Consider the following 20,971-nt stretch of genomic DNA (forward strand, 5'->3'; position numbering starts at 1 on the left):
TAAAACTTCTAATTATATATTATAAATAATAATAAAATATCCCTGGACCATCATATCCTGTTGACCATATTCACTGCAGGGTCATTTTCTATACCTAAAACTCATTATTGAAGTTGATAAAGACTACAATCAACATAAGCCCCAAATGAGGCTGTAACTGACCTTGGTGAGGTAGTCTTGGATGTTAAGTGTTGCTAGTTTAGTGAGGTGGCCATTGAGGCCCAGGGCCATGAGGAAACCGGTGTATTCATTGGCCAGGTCAGCACTTTTGGGTTTGTTGTATGCAATCCAGGCAGATTCCACCTGAGAGGCAGGGGCGATCTTAAGACCAGCTGACACTCCGTTATGAAAGCTGGGCCAGCTGGTCATGTTGGGCGGCACATCGATGTTACAAGTGTTCAGGTCCACCACGGTGTTCCTGGGAGGAGTGCGGCCTGGGAAGAGAATACAAAAGAGAAGGGACATTATTCATACAAAATAAAAACAATTGTGGGAAGTTGGGAAAGACATAAAAAGGCAGCATTTTAGTGCCCTTAAGCTACTAAATCACAGAGGAAGAGGTTTTTCCAATAAAAATTATACTAGAAAGCATTAACTAAAATATCTGTTTTCAATGCAAAACTTGCCATTTTGCACTTGTGGGTGCATTTAAAAATAATTAAGATTAAATTTAAGATTTATGTACTTATGCATGTAATTGCAAAGAAATAGCAAGCTATATTTTCACAATGTTCATACATTTTAACCAAATACATTGAATTGTTTTCACGATGACCGGATTTATTAGGATTGTAAGCTGATTGAATAAATGCATTTTGAAAACCTCAATTCTTTTCAAGTAATATCAAATCAAAAATCAGATGCAAAGATGCAAGTTTTGCAGTTTTGGCATGGTGCAGAACTCATACCTGTTTCTTACCAGTTTCATTCATATATGACTGACAAATATAAGTCTTATTAAGTTTAAAATAGATTGCATTTTATATGCAACTGAAATTCATAAATCTTAAATGTTCAAATGTTTTTGGATTGTGGTCACCAGGGTGTTGCTATACAGTTGCTAGTGCATTCTGGGTCATTTATAGATAGTTACTTAATAGTCCAAGTTGAAAAAGTTCACCCAAAAGTCGAAATTATATCATCGTTGTTCAAATCCCTGAGCAATGATGATGCTTGCCTTAGAAGACAGCAAAGACCACTAAGGGGCAAACGTTTTCTCTTTAACTGACATGAAATTGTTGAAGATAGAGTGAAAGATATAACGTTGTGGTGAGAATGGTGGGAGGTTTGCAATGTCTGGGCACAGTTACTGCCAAACGAAATTCAACAGGGCTCTTAAAAACTGTTTGCTAGCCCTGTAAAACTATTCATTAGGACACTTCAAAAGCATGGGCCGTGGTTTATGAGAGTACCAGTCAGGTTGAGTTTGGGCACAGGGAGTGGTTCAGTTGGCACAGGATGGTATGAGAAAAGAGTAAAGAGTCCCTGTCTGCCATGGTGCGCTGGCACAACTGCCGCAGCCTGCAACAAAAATACAAAAAGCAATGCTGAATTCAAATGTGGAGAAGGGTGTAGATTTGGAGAAAACATCCAGCGTGCATTTCAGCACATTTGTGTTTACTTTCTTAACTTAGTTCTTACAGAAATGTACGCTCTTAAAAATAAATGTTCAAAAAGCACATTTTCACAGCAACAATCTTAAAAATAAAAGGCAGGATTTGGCAGTGAAGCCACAAAAGAATAATTTTGGGTTTCTGTAAACGGTTCCAACAGAACCATTCTTTTTTTTCAATATGAAGAACCCTTTTGCACAATACATTCTTTAAAAAAAACTATTTACTGGCATCAATATAATAATTCCATTGCAAGAAAAGGTTCTTCATAGTGAAAAAAAAAAAGTTCTGTAAAATGTATTTAAAACTAAGGAAAACTGCGTCTTTTATGCAATGTTCCTTGGCGAACCAAAACTGGTTCTTCTATGGCATTGCAGAAAGATAAATATTTTATGCAATGAAAAGGTTCCATTGATGTTAAATGTTCTTAATGAAACCATAGAAGCCAATAAAGAACCTTTCTTTTTAAGAGTGAATGCTATAGAAGATCCGCTTTGTTCCCCAAAGAACCTTTCTGTGAACCAAACCATTTTCTAATCTAAAGAACCTCTTCCCACTGTAAAGAACCCTCTGCGGAATTGATTGTTAAAGGTTTGTAATGGAGCCACAGATGCCAAAAAAGAAGCTTTAGTTTGAAGAGTGTGCAGAAGTATCTATCAGAGTATGCTCACTTGTTCTCTGTCTCCTCTATGTACTCATGATCACCAACTTCAGTGGGGCACATTGACCCGGACAGGTCTGGAGCTCTGGAACAATTCAGTTCTTTTTATAATTACTTTATAATGCATCATTCACTTCATATCATAATTACAGTAATTACACATTCAAAACTATAGAATACCGGTCTTAAATACCATATTCAAGTGTTCAGCCCTATTCAGACAGTAGTTGTTTTAACTGGGGACGGGAGATATTTTCAGCACTGCCACAGACAATAATTCAACATTGTTTTTGGAAAGATAAAAATAGCTTTAGAAATCCATGTTGACCCCCTGCTAAGTGCCCTAGGTGTCTATTTGACGCTTTGTATGATAATAACTATGCAAGTGTGAACACATGAATAATATAAAGTAAATTTATTTATTAGAAGCCCGATCAAAATGAAAGCAACGCCAACAGTTTAAATAGTCAGGCAACTATGTAAAATGTTTTTGTCTTATATTATAAACTATTTTACTATTGTCTTAATACAAGATTTTATCTAGTAATAAACTACTGTTAACTAAAACTATGTTGAGCATTATTAAAAAATAAGCTGAATAAAGCTGAAATTAAATAAAATATGAGATGAAAAACAAGTCCTTAAAAAAAGTACTAAAATTATTTAAATTAAAAATTTTATTAAATTAAAAATGCAAAAAAAAAAAAAAATGAAATTAAATGTGTCAAATTAAATGAAAATTGCAAAAGCACATCACCAAAGATTACAAAGTTAAACTAAACTAAGCTAATTCAAGTATTAGTACTCATTACAGTATTTATAAATATTAATATATTTTCACTTTTCAAAACAAAACAGTAATAATAATACAATTCAAAAGTCAAAGAAAGAACTTGTTTCTTTACAACCAATTCACTTTCTTTCCGATTTACGATTGGCAAGGGTCACTTTGTGAGCTTGTTTAGTCAGGTTCTGTCGCCCAATCAGAGCGCAGACCTCCTCAGACCAATCAGAGCAGGGATGCTCTCTGCATTGGTAGATGGTGTCTCTGATTGGCAGAGCCACACCAAACTTAACCGACTCCAGATCCTTCAATGTAAATCCTGAGGTTAAAAAACACTGTGTAGTCACACACACCTCGTGACAGGATATTAAGATCTTATATATCTAACCTAGTGTAAACTAAGGTAAACCAACAAAGGCGTGCAGGACTCTGATCTACACTCTCAATTTAAGAAGGATAGCGAGTCTGATATAAGGCATAAAACATACTATATGTATGTGAATGCACATTCAGTTTTACTTTTTGCTTTTCGAAAAATTCCAAATGGAAGTATGAACTGAATTTTTCAGGGAAACCTATGGAATGGCATAGCAACATAATCATGCTAAGCAAGTTAAAGTAGAACTGTTTACACCTAGCTTTAATTAATGATATGGGAAGGAAACTTTATTGTCCCCTTGAGTACTGTGGCACTGCATGTTAAGTATGGGATTTGCAATGCATGCACCAAGCATTTATATTTTCAGGTGTGTACTTGTGTTGATTGTGTCACTGACCTGCAGAGGTCAACCACAGCACCAGCTTCTCAGCCAGGCATCCAGATGAAGGAGAGGGCTTCTTGCTGCTCTACCTGTGAAACACCCAACAGTCAAATGCACTGGAGAAACTGAATCAGCTGACTAGTGTTTAAGAGCTGAGGCTTATCTAGAAAAACAAACATAAGGCACATGACGATGATCATAAACCATAGGTACCTTCTAAGAAAAGGATCAAACGTGTTTTTCTTTTGCCCTGTGAAAACATGGACCAAATGTGTTAAAACAGTAAGGATACACACACCTATTCATTTTAGCATTAGCCAATGTATTTGAATACTGTATTTTTCGGACTATAAGTCGCACCTGAGTATAAGTCGCATCAGTCCAAAAATACGCCATGATGAGGAAAAAAACATATATAAGTCACACTGGACTATAAGTTGCATTTATTTAGAACCAAGAGAAAACATTACCGTCTCCAGCCGCGAGAGGGCGCTCTATGTTCTCAGGGGTAGACTACAGGAGCACTGAGCAGCACAGAGCGCCCTCTCGTGGCTGTAGATGGTAATGTTTTCTCTTGGTTCATGTCAAATAAATTTTGATAAATAAGTCGCACCTGACTATAAGTTGCAGGACCAGCCAAACTATGAAAAGAAGTGTGACTTATAGTCCAGAAAATACGGTACAAATATTTGCGATGTAAAAATGTTTGTAAATTGATTTTATTGGTTAAACATTTAAAAAATATATTTTGACTATTCAATAATATTATATATGCAGTTAGAGCAACACTTAACATTGGGCCTCAATCATGAAACACAAACAAACTTCTGCACATTTAAAAACATTCTTACATAAATTAAGGCATTTCAGTTAATAAGACTGAAAACACAAAATGTTTAATGTAAAAGGCCTTTTATGTGCAAACTTATTTCTCTATTCTAAAATAACTTATACATATTAAAAGCTAAATTTAATTTTAATTTTAAGAAAGATGTTGTTGAACTGGTTCACTGTTGATGAACAATCTAGTATTAAAATGTATCAGTATTAGCCAAAATGTCTACATTTGTGCATTCAAATTACCATTGAACTGATGAATTTATCTTCCTACTTATTAGTGTACATGCTTGACAAGAAGTCTAGTGTCAGGCCTGAGGAGAGTAAAGAGCCTCTCATTAGCCTTTAATCTCCCACCTGTGTACAGCCTTTGTCGAGATCGCGTCTTCATCTCCAACCACATTACGAGGAAGAGCAAGAGGACAGGGAGTAAAAAGAGAGTTAATATTAGCAGTGGGACAGCACCTGTGTGGTTATGGTTTGCTGCTGTCATGACAGTCACTCCGTCTGGTTGTGTGAGGGGAGAATGAACATGTTTCATCATGAGGCGACGCAAAAGCACTGTCATTAACCACATGCATGACTACATGCATCAAACCCACAGCTCAGAGGTAATACGGCTCAATCAGAACATCAACTTCAAGAACAGCTGAGAAATTGAAATTATTTGAAAAAAAAAAAACGAATAAAAAATTACAATCACAGAAATGCACTTGAGAAATAAAGCAGGAAGAGTAATTTTATTGGCCCGAAATCTGTTCCAATGTTTTTGTTGTTAACTGAAACTTTTAAAACTGATTTTATTAAGTGAAATAAAGCTAGAAATAAAGCAGCAAAATGGTTTCGATTTAGTCACAACCTCGCCCCAACATGGTTACTGTTACCTTAAACTAATACTATTAAAACATAAATAAATATACATTTTGTTAACTGAAATAAAGAAAATAAATACAATATAAATATAAGATCAAAATGCTAAACTTTTGCCTCGCCAACTAATGAATATAAGTTTACACTGAAGTACTAAAATTACCTGAAACTTTAAACGTATACATTTTTAATTAGAAGCACGATAAAAATTTAAAGTAACGTCAACAATTAAAATAGTCAGACACCTTTTTGTAAAATGTTTTTGTCTTATGATAAACTATTTTACTATTGTCTTAATACAAGATATTTCACATTTTATCTAGTAATAAACTGTGTTGCTACTGTAAACTAAAACTATGTTGAACATTATTTAAAAATAATTTTCGGTAATTGAAATAGAGTAATATAACATGAAATATTAGAGGAAAAGCATGACTTAAAAAAAAAAATCTGAAGCTGAAGTACTTAAGTGAGTAAAACTGTTAAATAAAGCAACATAAAAATACATTTAATAAGTTTATTCCGAGGTACTAAAATTACCTGAAACTTAGGTAAACTTACCTGAAAAGAAAAGCTAAAACCGATTTAGAAATATTTTATGTCAAAAGCACATTAAATTATAAAAAAAAAGTTATTAAAAAATATTGTCACGAAAACAAAAAAAAATCTAATTTAAAATGGTATATAAACAGTATATAAATATACTTACGCAAAACTTATATTCTACTTCAAAATATCATTTTTAATTCAAAGAGTTTTCTTTGTAATGCTTTGGGAAATGCACGAGCAATTCATGACGGAAAATTGTTTTAATAAATCCTACGCCAAATTTTTGGCCAGTAAAGATTGGGCTTGGGTCCTTTCTTCAATGCCGAAGGGACTATTTGACCTGTTTAAGTGTCCAGACAGGTGAAAATATTAAGTCTGATAACACACCTCTCCTCAGAAACCCACTCAGCAAAACCACAATCTTTCGCGTGAGCCTTCGAAATGCTGATGCTTTCCTTAGCAATTACCACTAATATAATTGGGAGAGAGAAAGGGTCTGGAAACGAGAGAGAGAGAAAGAGAGAGAGTGTAAGTATGAAGGGATAAAATGGATGCTCTAATGTTCTGGACTCTAATCTAAGGGACGGGAACAGGAGGGTAAACACGGCCCATAATTGCGTAACGGTTTGTCAGGACCTCGGTGGGGTTGTGCGTCACTTCACTTTGCCTGATGGAAGGAAGTACAGAACAAACACACACACCATGACACCCGTGACCCCTAATACTGCCCTATGGAGTGATTCAGACCACCACTTCCATGGACTGATTAAGGTGGGGCATCTGTTGTCACGTACACCCTCACAGACGCGGAGGACGCCCAGAGATGACTCCACGCTCATGAAATGTCATTATGATTAGCTTGCAGCACTTTGCCATCTAACTGCTTGACATTTCCATAGAATGTGTGTGAGTTAAGGGCACGACACCCAGCTCCTCTGCTGACTGTTAGCGCCCCCTGTTGGGCATCATCCAAACCTCGTTCAGAAGTTTGGGGTCAGTCTGATTTTTAAAAAAGAAATCAATTCTTTGGTCAGAAGAGATGCATTAATGCGATCAAAAGTGACAGCAAATACATTTATAATGTTACAAAAGATTTCCATTTAATAAATGATGTCCTTGAACTTTCTTTTCTTCAAAGAATCCTGAAAAAGGAAATTAATCACGGTTTCCACAAAAATATTAAGCAGCACAACTGTTTTAAAAAATGTATGATAAGAAATATTTATTGAGCAGTACATCAGAGCATTAGAATGATCTCTGAAATATCATGTAGACTGGAATAATGATGCTGAAAATTCAGCTTTGCATCTCAGTTTTACAATATTTAAAAAACTGTTACATCAAAATATAATATTTTTGATTATATAAATTCAACCTGTGCGAGTTTTGGGATTGACAATCAGATTTAAACACAGTCTATCCTCTAAATTACTATAACGTGACGTATAACAGTCAGCAGTCGGTAATAACACTAATTTGAACAAACCATTAACTTCAGAAACTTCATTTGGAGATGGACATCATTGAGTCAGAGAACCGCTCTGACTGATTCAGTGAGTTTGTCGAGTTCAAAATGAGTTTGGAAGGCTTTATAAATGATTCACTAAAGGAACTTCTCATAACAGTCATGCATTTGTGAATTGGAGTAAACTGGTAGAACAGAGAAGGATGTGACCACCTGTATTTTTCAGGAGTTAACTGGGTTGTAGAATACAGCTGGATTGCACCTGTAAAACCAGGCATGAAGAGCATATTCAGTGGCACAGGGAGGATTTGGGTCCTTACCAGCACCAGTAGTTTGGTTTTCTCACAGATGCCAGGCAGATAAGGAAAAGGCGCCACATCTTGCCCTCTCAGACAGCGACTGAGCCAGCTGAACACACATGGGGCTTCCCCGTCCAGGAGCACGGGCAAAGTCATCTGCTCCATCTGAGCTGCGCAACATGAAAGACATGACATGTAAAGACTTGGCAGCAGTGTAAGAGTGTGCGAGAACAGAAAAAATTATTATGGGATCAGTGAGATTATTATTAAAACAGTTGTGATGCCTAATAATTTTGTGGAAACCATGTTGCATTTTTTCAGGATTTTTTTAAGGAATAAAAAAGATAAAAAGAACAGTAATTATTTAAAAAAATAAACAAGTTAGCAGCAAAGATGCTTTAAATTGATAATAATTTTTTTCTTATTAATTTGTAAATAATTGTAATACTTTTATTTAGCAAGGATGAATTAAATTCACTCAAGAATTAAATTTTATTAATTTAATATTATTATTCATTAAATTATTATTCCTTGCTAATTAATTCCTTTTCAAAACAGAATTTATATAAAAACAAAAAATATGTAATCAATTTAAACATTTTATTTCTTTCAAAAATAAATAAATAAAAATCTTAATGGCCCTAAATATTTGAATGGTATCGTACATGGTGAAAAATGGTGCAAAAAACCAACTTATGACCAGTTAATGCATCTAAAAATAAGCACTTTCCATCATGCATTTATAAAAAGCTGACAAAATTATTTTTAAAAAGATGCAATAAATATTAAAATATTATAAATGAAAACAATAATGTTTATTTGAAAATGAAAATATTAAAAAAAAAAAATTTTCTAACTTTCTCATTTCAAATTTTAATTTAGTTTAAGTTTGAAGTACTCACTATCTGTATTTAATAAAAAACTAGAACTAAAAAAAAAAACCTAAATAGTAATATTTAAAATAAGGCAAAAATAATAAAGTGCATGAAACTACAAAACATTTCATTAAAATAAATGTAATTAAAATTAACAGTATTTGAATAATACCTTAATAACACTGATTCAGCTGCACATACACAAAAATAAACAAGACAAGACTTTAAATCCAACCCTAACTTAGTGTTTCAATAGAAAATGCATCAACACCTTTCCACGGCTGTTTAACCTCAAGTCCTCAAGTTGGAAAATAAAACTTAATGTCTATTTTGTGTGTCAAAATCCCACAACCAACAGAAACCCAATTGGCAACAAGGCCTGTCACTCAAACCCTAAATCTGGCCGGACTCCTAGCAAGTCAGCACTGTCTGGTGAATGAATAGAAAAGCCTTTAGCTGCTAATGAAGGGCCCCGACCACATTGATCGGCCTCGTACCTTGATCAATCACGCAGGCCTCCTTGAAGGTTTTGATGAATGAGGGGTAATCGCGCCAGGACAGATCAATGAAATCCTCCAGTTGAAGGTCCCTAATGAAATGAGAGAAAAAATGATTAGTGGGTAAAAGAGTCATCAGGTGGTCAATATATACACTAAAACTAATATAAGAGCCAAACCAGAGCGTGACTCATGCTGCTCAGTTAACACACTACAGTAGTGTGGTATTCGCCAATATTGTGGAAATCACAATGATTTGACAATGCTTTTTATTTTGTAAATAGTCAAAAGTTAGCTACAGGTTCTAAACATGATCTATCTTTGGGTACGACCTCCTGCTTCTGGCAGTTTTTCACAAAACATGGGTTTTACCTCAGTCAATATGTGTCAATACCATCAGATATATCAAAAGGTGTACTTTCCTTACAAATATTAATAAATTAATAAGATGATAAATCTATCTTTGGTTAAGAATGGATCGAGAATACAGGATGGTTTCAGACTGATTGTCAGCTTCGATATTGCTCAGTTTAAATGTATTCATAAATATCTGACAAGGCTGACAAGTAGAGAGACATCTGTATTAAATTATTTAATTATTAAGCTTAAATTTGTGGTTGTATAAAAAAATACCTTCAAATAACGTCATTTTGAGGTGTTTTTTTTTTTTCAGAAAATGACAATTGATCAAAATAACAAATGTTTTCATTTGTTGTGATTGAAAATCAGCGTTACTCCACCAAATAATGTTTTCTTACCTCTTCTGAAGTGAAAAAACTGAAATTATTGTGTTGTCTAAAAAATGTCTGAAACCATAGCATCTAGAAGTTATAGAAAATAAAGTAGCTTATAAAATAAAGTAATATATTAAATGTAATTTATATTTGTATATATTACAATATAAATATAATATATGAATATTAAATATACTATATACAATATTTTGTCTAAAACAATATTGAGATAAAACAATATTTTGTCTAAAACAATATTGAGATAAATATTACCTAGCCCTAAAGCTGACCTACAAGCAAGATGCCCAAACAATACGCACAAGCGAAGTCAATAGAGGATTATCATAACAGCCTCATCTAGTCTTGTGTATTATAATACAATGCTTTTAAATTTCAAACCCACACGGGTTCATCAAACGCCAACCAATTAAACTCTCGCTGCTGTTTTGTTCATGTCCACATGACAACATGCACTTGACATTTTATTAAACAATGAAATACATCACAGCTATCTACTATTCCAAAATTAGGATATGCTACAGAGAAAAAGAAGCAAGGACTATGTTAAAAGTTTGATGAGATGGGAGACTTTACTTGGTCAGGTGGTAAAAACAAATACAGGTCTTGACCCACTGTTATTATTCATATAAAAATGCCAAAAAATGTAATAAATAACTACTTGGCCAGCTGTTGCAGCAGACCGACCAGAGCTCTCGCCTCTCTCCGCTTTAGCTCGTCCAGCTTCAGGTCTTCATAGAGCAGATGCAGAACGTAGAAGAGCACCGGGATGTGAGGGAAAAGGAGGGCGGACGACTCCAAACACAGAGTTGACTCATGGTTATTCACTCCACCGGGGGGCCACCGCGGGGTGCATGGAAACCTGCCAGTGGTAGTCAGAGCATCTGAGGTATCCCCAATCCTGTGTATGTCAAACAGATGTAGCCATATCAACAAACAAACCACCAACGGAACCCTGCAGACCAGCAAGGACTTTTATTTACTATATACACTACAGTTTAAAAGTTTGGGGTTGGTAAGATTACATAACGTTTAATAAATGTCTTATGCTCACTAAGGCTGCATTTATTTGATTAAAAATACAGTAAAATTTGTGAGATAGTATTACAATTTAAAAGAACTGTTTTCTATTTAAATATGTTTTAAAAATGTAATTTATTTCTGTGATCAAAGCTGTATTTTCAGCATCATTTCTCCAGTCTTCAGAGTCACGTGATCTTCAGAAATCATTCTGATATGATGATTTGCTAATCAAGAAACATTTCTGATTATCATCAATTCTGAAAACAGTTTAATATTTATTTGGAAACAATGTTACATTTCATTCAGAATTCTTTGATGGATAGAAATTTCAAAAGGACAGCATTTATTTGAAATCTGTTGTGACATTAAGGTGTCCTTGATGAAAAGAAAAAAAAAAAAATTTCTTAAAAATAAAACTTTCCTGACCCTAAACTTTTGAACGGAAGTCTATACAGTAAGCTTTACTAGCCTTTCTGTAATAAAACAAATGCAAATCAACATTTCGAGATGCAGTGGAAATAGTAAGGTTGATGATACACGGGGCAACGTTTTTTGAGCAATGTTGCCTGGGCACTTTCCCATTGAGGATGTGCAACAAGTTTCAATCTGGATACTTTAGATCTGTTGTGGACACATTGTATCACCTGGTTTCCCATTGATGGCAACATTAGCCAAAGGTGTCCCATGTATCATCAGCCTTAGGCTACAGATGATACAAGAGTTTAGATGATCAAGGGTCTTTGACGTGTAGGGACACTTCCCTCATCTGAACCTGTGTCAGCAGGAGGGGCCTTCTTAGGGGCTATTACTGGAGAGAGAGGCACTTCAAAATTAAGCGTTGGAGATGCATATTGTCTTAATGATCATTCATTCAACAGCAAACTTCACTGGCAGCCATCACCCATCATATAATACAATTCTGTATAAATATAAAATACATTTATTGGCCAAATAAATTGTTGCTTTAATAAAATATTTTGTTTTGATAAAGCTTAGTTTAAATAAAGTTATAAATATAGAAAAATAAATGTTTTATTAAATGTATTTATATAATTTTTGCAAGAAAATAAGATCTAAAACATGTGATTTAATTAAAATCACAACACGATATATTTTTAATCAGAAATTAATTGTGTTTGGTAAAAATGGATACACAAATTTAATTTGTGTAAAAAAAAATGTGTGTATTAAATTAATTTTGATTTTAAAACAATTTTGCTTTTTGAAAATATTTTTAAATAGTTTTTAATAATTTAAAAATAATCTAATGAAGTCTTGTTTTGATAAATTATTTTATTTTATTAAATATATTTTTAAAAAATTACCAAAAAATATTTTAAATGAGAAATTAATTGTACTAGGAAATATATGGTTAAATCAATAATTGCAATTTAACATTTTAAATTAAAAAGAAAAATTACATTTGTGGATGTTTTAATGTGTCGTAAAAAAAATTCTGTTCTTACCTGACATCTGATTAAAAAAAGAAATTGTCAGGTAAATGTACAATTTTAATTCTGTTAAATGCTTGATCGATCCTCAAAGTTCAAGGTTACCCAGCATGAAGACTGACAGCGAGATCAAACTAAAGACACACTCACATTGCGTGTCCATGTCAGTCGTTCGGTGTTGTAACCCATCATTGTCATTAGGCATGTAACAAACAGGTTCCACTCCAGGTGCATGCTGGGACATCCAGGGGCGTTGTAACTGTTGTACCACTTGACCAGCACTTTCATGGCAGTGTCCTTGGGTAAAATAAACCTGATGGCCTGCAGGCAACGCTATGACTGTGGAAGTAAAAGAAAGATGAGTTAATAACAAATGTCACTGACACAATGTTATGGAGCGGGTGCTTTCTGGAACATTTTTCGGTCTTAAGTGCCTCCTTTTGAGTCCTTATGTGACTGTTCAACTAATTTTATCACTCACTGGGCAAAAATCACCTAGCAATTAATAGCACACCTCTCTTTAAAGAGCTAAACAAATAGGAGGAATCATTCATGTCAAGAGTACTTGTAATTCAGATTTTTTTTTCTCAGAATTGCAAGTTTATAATATAGAATTCTGACTTTTTTCTCTTAAATTCCATTTAAAATTCAATTCAATTCAATTTTTCCTCATAATGTTGAGTTTAAAATCCACAATTCGGAGTTCTCTCACAAAGTTTCTAAGACAATTTTGATTTTATTTCTGACAATCTCACAATTTTGAGCTAACATCTCACATTTCAGATTTTTCCCCCTCAAAATTGCTAGATTATAATACACAATTCTGATTTTATTTCTCATTATTCCAAATTTATATCTCACAATTTTGATAAGACATCACAATTCACACTATTTTCCCTGGAATAATGAGTTTTTAAACACACAATTCAGATTTTATCTCTCGCAATTTTCAATTGGTAAAATCTCAGAGTTCAGGTTTTTTTTCTGAATCACTGAGGTCTGGAGCACAAATGTAACCCTGGACCACAAAACTAGTCGTAAGGGTAATTTTTTCAAAATTGAGATGTATACATCATATGAAAGCTAAATAAATAAATAAGCTTTCAATTGATGTATGGTTTATTAGGATCGGACAATATTTGGCCGAGATACAACTATTTGAAGATCTGGAATCTGAGGGTGCAAAGAAATCTAAATATTGAGAAAATCACCTTTAAAGTTGTCCAAATTAAGTTCTTAGCAATGCATATTATTAATCAAAAATTAAGTTTTGATATATTTACAGTAGGAAATGTACTAAATATCTTCATGAAACATGATCATTACGTTATATCCTAATATAGATTTTTTGGCATAAAATAAAAAAGTTCTGAATTTATTTCTCACAATTCCGAATTTGTATCTCACAATTTTTTTGTTGAAATCATACAATTCTTACTTTATAATACTGTATCTCTTTGAAGGGGTGCCTAATTTTTTTTTTTTTAAAGGATCTGTTTGCATTACGAAATGCATGTTTCAGTCAAGCAATGTTCTTTTCGTATTCATCCTTGTGCTAAAATTAAATTAACAAAAACATAGAAGTTTAGTACTTGTTCAAATTGCTAAACCCATGCATAAGCAATTGGAATTATTCCCTTAGCAAACATCACTAAAACATGTTATTTAGTCAGAGCTGTCACCACCGATCTCTGATGAATTAATACCATGTTATTAGATTAACATTGAACGTAGCATCATTTTTAGCTGGCATCTTCCACCCCCACGTGTGTAGGTCAGAAATAAAAGTGTAGGTGAAGATAATGGAGATGAAGGTTGATCCTATAGAAGAGTGCACACGGAGGGGGCCGCCACTTCAAAGAACACCGTCGGAGCTGGAACGCACATCTGAGCCAGACACTGCACTTGAGAGGGTTAACAGATGACTGTTTGCCAAAGTGTTGACTGCGTGACCTGATACAGAGGAAGAGGATGTTGAGATCTGAGGATGGAGCGGTGCATGGGGTTTGATTTGGCCTCGTTTGTTTGGATTTCTGCAGCAAGATGAAATGAAGCAGAGAAAGTGTAGGACTTTTTTGAACCTTGTGCTCACAAGCTGTTGCTGCCTCATAATCCAGTAGAGCATTTTACAATCATCATATTTATAATTCATATATTTGAAAAACTTAAATGCAAAATTAATAATGGGAAATGATTTTTAATCTAGTGATCTGATATTCAATGTTCAACATGTTTTGAATAATCAAGTATGGAAGTCTGTTTGCTCCACAGAATAAAAAAGGAAGGCCACTGCGACTTTTTATCAATCAACTCTGATTTCATTTTGTTGCAATTTTGAGTTTATATGCCACAATTCACTTTTTCCTCAGAATTGTGAGCTAATAATACACCATTTTGACTTTATAGTTTATATCACATTTTTTTATTTATGCATTTTGAGTTAAAATGCGAGTTTATGAGACACAATTTCGACTTTATCTCTAGCAATTTTCAGTTTGCATCTCACAATTCTGACATTTTCCTCTTAATTCTGAGTTCATATTTCTTTTAAGGGACGCCTAGTTTTGTGGAATAAAGGAAGGGTCTATATCAGAAAATGCATGTTTATTTCAAGAAATGCTGTGGTACATTCCATTTCGTATTCCTTTAGATGAATAAAATCGAACATTACATTCACAATATGAATATTCTGGTAAAAAAAAAAAAAAAAAAGTCAGAATTGTGAGATGCATACTGGGAATGGCTAGAGATAAAAACAGGAATTGTGTTATCAACTCTGAATTAAAAAAAGTCTGAAATGTGAGATAAAAAATTGAGAGAGAAAACTAAACTCAGATGCATGAAGTCAGGCTTTTTATAAGTGGGTTTCCATATTTAAGTGTGTGGGTTTCCCAGGAAAAAAAAATTTTGTGGTCTTTTGACAAGACATATTTTGGGTGAGCAATTTAAAGAAACACCTATTCCAAAGTATTACAATTTGGCACATGATTTGTCCCACATGCTAAGATCGCATAGATTGTTGAAGACAGACACAAGTCACATCTCGGAGGTCAGTGATGCATCTCAGAGATACTTTGTGGTTTCATAAATCTGCATTAAGCCACAGTTGTGAACACCAGGATAGAATACCAGTGAAATTAGCATTTGTTCACAACTAAACAAGAATTAGGAATATCTATTATCTTCTTTTATCTGATTTGTTATCGTTCAGCAGCACACCACCACACTCTCAATGACTCGGCCTGAAGCTTAATGAGCAAACAAACAGAGAAAGGTCAGGATGGAGCTGAATAAAATGCCACTTTATTAGCAGCACAAAAGCCAACCACTTTCAAACTAAAGCACTTGTTATTAACAGGAACCTGGCATTAATTGAGAAAATTGTCAAGAATGCCGAATGGGTAGATGTCGCATCCAATAAGTTCAAAACGAAAGGCCAAGAAAAACTAAATACATCCATCACAGGAAAATCTGCACCCACAGTTGGGATGCAATGAGTGCTTGTCCATTCAAAGTCATTGACATGGTCCCAGCATGCTTTGCATGGTTGCTAGGTGGTTCAAACTGAAACCGTATAAACCAACAGCAAACAGCTCTAATGACATGAACAAAGCATGCATCATCTACACTTCCTGGAATATTACTGGCAAACACATTAGAAAAGGTCAAATGTCTAAATGTAGAAAGTGTCTGGAATGACTCAGAGTTTTACTTTGCAGTAAAGTGTAACTGCATTCATTAGAGACAGATCCATGCGCACATCATTTATGTCCAAAAAAAAAATCAGGATTTGAGTTTTACAAAATAAAGAAGCGATATGGCCAAAGATTTTGTAAAACAACAAAGACAAGACGAAAAAGACAAAGATTGAATAAATAGATCACCCAAAAAAATTTATTTGCTGAAAATGTGCTCACCCTCACACCAGCCAAGATGTAGAGGAGTTTGTTTCTTCATCAGATTTGGAGAAATGTAGCATTGCATCACTTGCTCAGCAATGGATGCTCTGCAGTGAATGGGTGCCGTCAGAATGAGAGTCCAAACAGCTGATAAAAACATCACAATAATCCACACCACTCCAGTCCAGCAATTAACATCAAGTGAAGTGACAAGAAATACAAACTCCTTTTTTTTGCCAGAAATTATGTTTTAAAGTTAAAACTTCTAAATGATGGATTTGTTTCTTACAAACACACATAATTTCACTTCACTTCAAGACATTAACTGATGGACTGGAGTGATGTGGATTATCGTGATGTTATCATCAGCTGTTTGGGCTCTCATTCTGACGGCACCCATTCACTGCAGAGGATCTATTGGTGAACAGGTGATGCAATGCTACATTTCTCCAAATGTTTTCTGATAAACAAAAAAAACTCTCTCTCTATCTATATCATGGATGGCCGGAGAGTGAGGCAAATATTCATTATGGGGTGAACTATTCCATTAAATTTTACAATTTCTTAAAATTAAGAAATTACATTATAAAATATTCAATAACACTACATAAAAAGGTATTTTTTTTAAATAATTTGTTAACATTAGATATTGCATACAGCTTACATAACCTGACAATGAGCAATATCTTTTTAATGCAACATTGTTAAATGCTACTTAAAATAAATACAATTATGTATTAATTGTTCATCATGTTAGCTCACAGTGCATTAACTAAAATTAACTGACTTCTGACATGATACTTTTGGATATTTCTTGGTTTTAAATATATTAGTCAATACATATTTTTCATGTTAACCAATGTAGTTAACAGTGAATCCTTAAATGTTACCAAATAGTGACTTAATCTAGAGGATATTTTCATGAAAAGACAAAAACTGAAAAACTGGCACTAGGAGAATGTGGGGTGTTTTAAAATGAGTGTTTTGACCGGCAAACTCATAAACAGCTTGTGACTCAGATCTGTGCTGCATTGGAAGTACTGCTTCACTCGGTCGGACTGTATTTATGCAAGTGTTTTCTCTTACCCAGATCTGAAGTGGCCACCTCAGGAATGGTGATTCTTAACATGGAACCAGAACTCAATTTATGAACAAAAGAAAAGTGAGAGGCGGAAATTAGCGCCAGATACTAAATTAGCAATGCTATTGCATCATAGAGAGTCCGAACCAAACAGAGTCACGTTGCTATTTATATCAGGTTGAATTCAACCGGGTTGTTGTTGTTCCCTTTGCTTAAATGCATAGAAAATAAAAGAACAAGTGCATGCAACAAAATTCCAGCAGGAATTCGACAATGACCTGGATGAAAACAATCCTTAGACGCTGGCTATTTTTAAAAAGCCTTTCTCAGTCAAGCTTATCATCCCACATAAGTTGGACGTGGTGAGATTGCTTTGACAGGCCTGCGAGGGGATTTCTTCTGGTAGGACATGCCGTTCAGTGGGAAATGACAATGCAGAGAGGCTGACTGCAGGGGACCAGACCTTATTAAGTCTTGTCAAAACAGTGACGGGCTCCTGGTGCTCATGTCTGAGCTGCCATGCCATTTCGGTCAAGTCCTGTTACTGTGGCAGCCCTCAATTACAGCCGGCCACTGAACGACAAAAGCAATTACCAGCTCCTGACTTTAGCAGCAGTGGTCAGTAGAAACATAAACGCAAGCATCTTGACCCTGTTTGACATTTTGAAAATGCATTTAGAAAGCACCTGCCACATTTATGTCCAGACAGTGATATATCAAGTGAACCAGGTAGATTCATCCAAACATGTGGGCATTCTGAGATTACTGGCACTGGACGAAAAACCGAGCTCACATGGCTGTTTAACAAAAGACTAATTCTTTGGAAATACACTGTCAGATATTCAATGAACAAATGGCGCACCTCATTTGCTATCAGAATGAATAAACGGTCAATAATGCTAATAAAAATAAAATTAAAAAAATTAAAAAAAATGGCGACCATAACTCCACCATTAAAAAAAAAAAAAAAAACAGCAACTGATTAAGTTATACTAACTTACCGAAATACTAAAATCTGTTTTGTACTAAAACAAAGGTGTTAATGAGAAAACCACACGATGAACGTCATGCACTCACACGAAGATACATTTTGCAACATGAGATGTAGCTTAAAACCATATGATAACCAGTAAGAAAAACTAGAGAAAAGACAGATATTTAAATGAAAAACCATTGAATGTAAAATTTGCTTTTTATTTTTTACTTTTAATTATAGAGAACATTTATTTTTCACCTCCAACAAATAATAGTATTAATATTAAATTAGTATTAAATGTAATCGCATTTTAAAATGGCTCATTTATTCACAGTTTTTACCATATATAGTAAGATAACTACTATAATAAGGTTTTTATTTGTACAGTATTTTACAGTTTAAAAATTAAACTCACTGTTTACAGTGGACATATATTGTAACCAAACAGTAAATAATGTTCCTAAACAACTTGATAGAAGAGATCCAAAATACATTGGTAATTATATCAGTCTCAGCCAGTATACATTAATTATCAAATGTACTGAAGTATCAGTCTGTCAAAATGAAATAAAAATTCACACTATTTTATTTTTATTTTATATTTATATACACGTTATAGATCTTAGTGTGAAGAATTTATCTGTGCATTCTTTTAACCTAATGTTTAATTCATCATGAAATTAAGGTTTTAAATGCCTGGTTTTACTTAGAAGTGTGCATTAAATATTTAAAAACAGCAGTTTCATGGGAAATATGTATTTTTTATTATTTTATTTTTTTTAAATAGCTGCACTAACCAGCGTGACTGTTGCTGACAGGGTCTCTGAAGCTGCGGGTGTGAGGTGCGGCTTGCTGGAATGGAGGGTCTTCCAGGTGCTGGAAGGGAATGGAGGGGCTTCTAGGGATGACTCGTGGTGCTGTGTCGAGCTGAGAACCTCTGACACCGGAGACGGCATGCCAACCTGACAGCAGGAGATGAGGAGGACCATAAAACACCATTAAACACTCATGCAAGGTAGTGTTGTCAAAAGACCTGGTCCTTCGGTACCAAGTCGGTATTAAGAAAATGAAGTACCGGTGGTACCGATTACCTGGTCAACCCGGTTCTTGACGCATACAACGCTATGATTTCCGTGAAGCAGAAAATGCAGATGGAATCTCAAAATCAGTGCAAAATAAAATCCAGTCATTAAAAATGAAACTTAGATTTTAATATGGAGAGTCACGGAATTTGTCAAATTTAGCAAAAATGAATCAAATCAAATCTCCATGTGAGCCAGTATCTGTAAAAGCCTCAAAAGTTGATTGAAATCTGAATCCTGCATGTTCATGCTCTGTGTGAATGAATGAATGGTTTGTTTACTACATAGACTTTTCACCATCTGCCATCTCAATGAGGACATAAATACATCAACAACACCAGAACTGTTCTGAGTCACTTCACAAGCATTTTACCATTTCATTTGAGTAAAACCAGTGTTAATTTAAAGGTATTCACGGCAACTCGTCAAAATAAAAGTTCATTTTTACATAAAGGCATTGTCAGTCCCTCCAGAAAAACGCGGATTTTTTTTTGTGATTGTTGCGGGCAAAAATCCTTGATTTTGCGGCAGGTTTTCTTAAAAAAGGCGATTGAATATGCGGGATATTTCTGCAATCTTATGCGATGAAATTGCGGGAACTTGCAAAAACTGTGGTTTGATGAAAAAGAGAAAAAAAGGTGACCCCCCCCAAACACCCTGTTCTCACTAGGCTATTACTTTACTGTAAAGAGTCATTACTTATGACTAACTATGATAAGCAAGCATACTAAATCCCAGAATATTTAAGTTCTCATTCTGTTTTATTTCAGACCTTAATTAACACATGGCTCCAACTTACAAAACATCGAGTCAAACAAGTTCTCTAGCTTTACAAAAGTAATATTCAACTACTTCTGTAAAAATGAATACAAATAAAATATACACACACATATACAAATGCTGTTTTACAGGAATTGCAAAGTGCAATCTCTTACTGCAACAAATTATTTTACATACTACTAATATACTTACAACTGTAAGGTTTTGTTACTATTCTGTAACAAAAAAGTACAATCTTACAACTGTAGAGGTGCATCAACTTCTGAATGAAACTAGAACAGTCCACTGTGAAAATGAAAACTAACTGCGTAGCCTCTAACACTGGCCTATCATTCGCCATCCTGATCCTCATCCCTATCCCTTTCTCAAAATAATTTGCCCCCACTGTCATGTAACACACCGGGTAACTGCTTTGTGCGGTCTTTCTGCTAAATATATGTGACTTTTTTGCAACTAAAATTATTATTATTATGAAATCATGCTACCTCCGCATATTTTGCTTCCTGAAATCGGCAATTTATGCGGTTTTCTGGAGGGACTGCATTGTGCTAGAAATATTACTTTTAGTAGAATGTATGTGATACTGCTATTACTGTTGAAAAAATTAATAAAACTTTATTTTTTAAAGAAATAAATCACACAATATTTCTTCCATGTTTTAATTTAAATAGAAAATCCCCTTTATTTACCAAAAAATAAAATGTGTTTAAATTTCA

General features: G+C 34.2%; 1 protein-coding gene across 1 annotated transcript in view; it reads right to left on the bottom strand.

The window, feature by feature from the left end:
- Positions 1 to 20,971, bottom strand: part of anapc1 (anaphase promoting complex subunit 1) — a 52,295-nt gene that overhangs the window by 21,874 nt on the left and 9,450 nt on the right. Inside the window, 16 exon segments of the mRNA XM_052613796.1 lie at positions 163 to 434; positions 1,413 to 1,490; positions 1,493 to 1,521; positions 2,285 to 2,326; positions 2,328 to 2,359; positions 3,223 to 3,377; positions 3,959 to 4,069; positions 5,014 to 5,047; positions 7,861 to 8,009; positions 9,212 to 9,303; positions 10,625 to 10,804; positions 10,806 to 10,864; positions 12,588 to 12,770; positions 14,391 to 14,470; positions 19,191 to 19,269; positions 19,272 to 19,355. Of these exon segments, the coding sequence (XP_052469756.1) occupies positions 163 to 434; positions 1,413 to 1,490; positions 1,493 to 1,521; positions 2,285 to 2,326; positions 2,328 to 2,359; positions 3,223 to 3,377; positions 3,959 to 4,069; positions 5,014 to 5,047; positions 7,861 to 8,009; positions 9,212 to 9,303; positions 10,625 to 10,804; positions 10,806 to 10,864; positions 12,588 to 12,770; positions 14,391 to 14,470; positions 19,191 to 19,269; positions 19,272 to 19,355 (1,659 nt within the window).

Source organism: Carassius gibelio, chromosome A13, assembly GCF_023724105.1.
Source record: "Carassius gibelio isolate Cgi1373 ecotype wild population from Czech Republic chromosome A13, carGib1.2-hapl.c, whole genome shotgun sequence".
Classification (NCBI taxonomy): Eukaryota; Metazoa; Chordata; class Actinopteri; order Cypriniformes; family Cyprinidae; genus Carassius; species Carassius gibelio.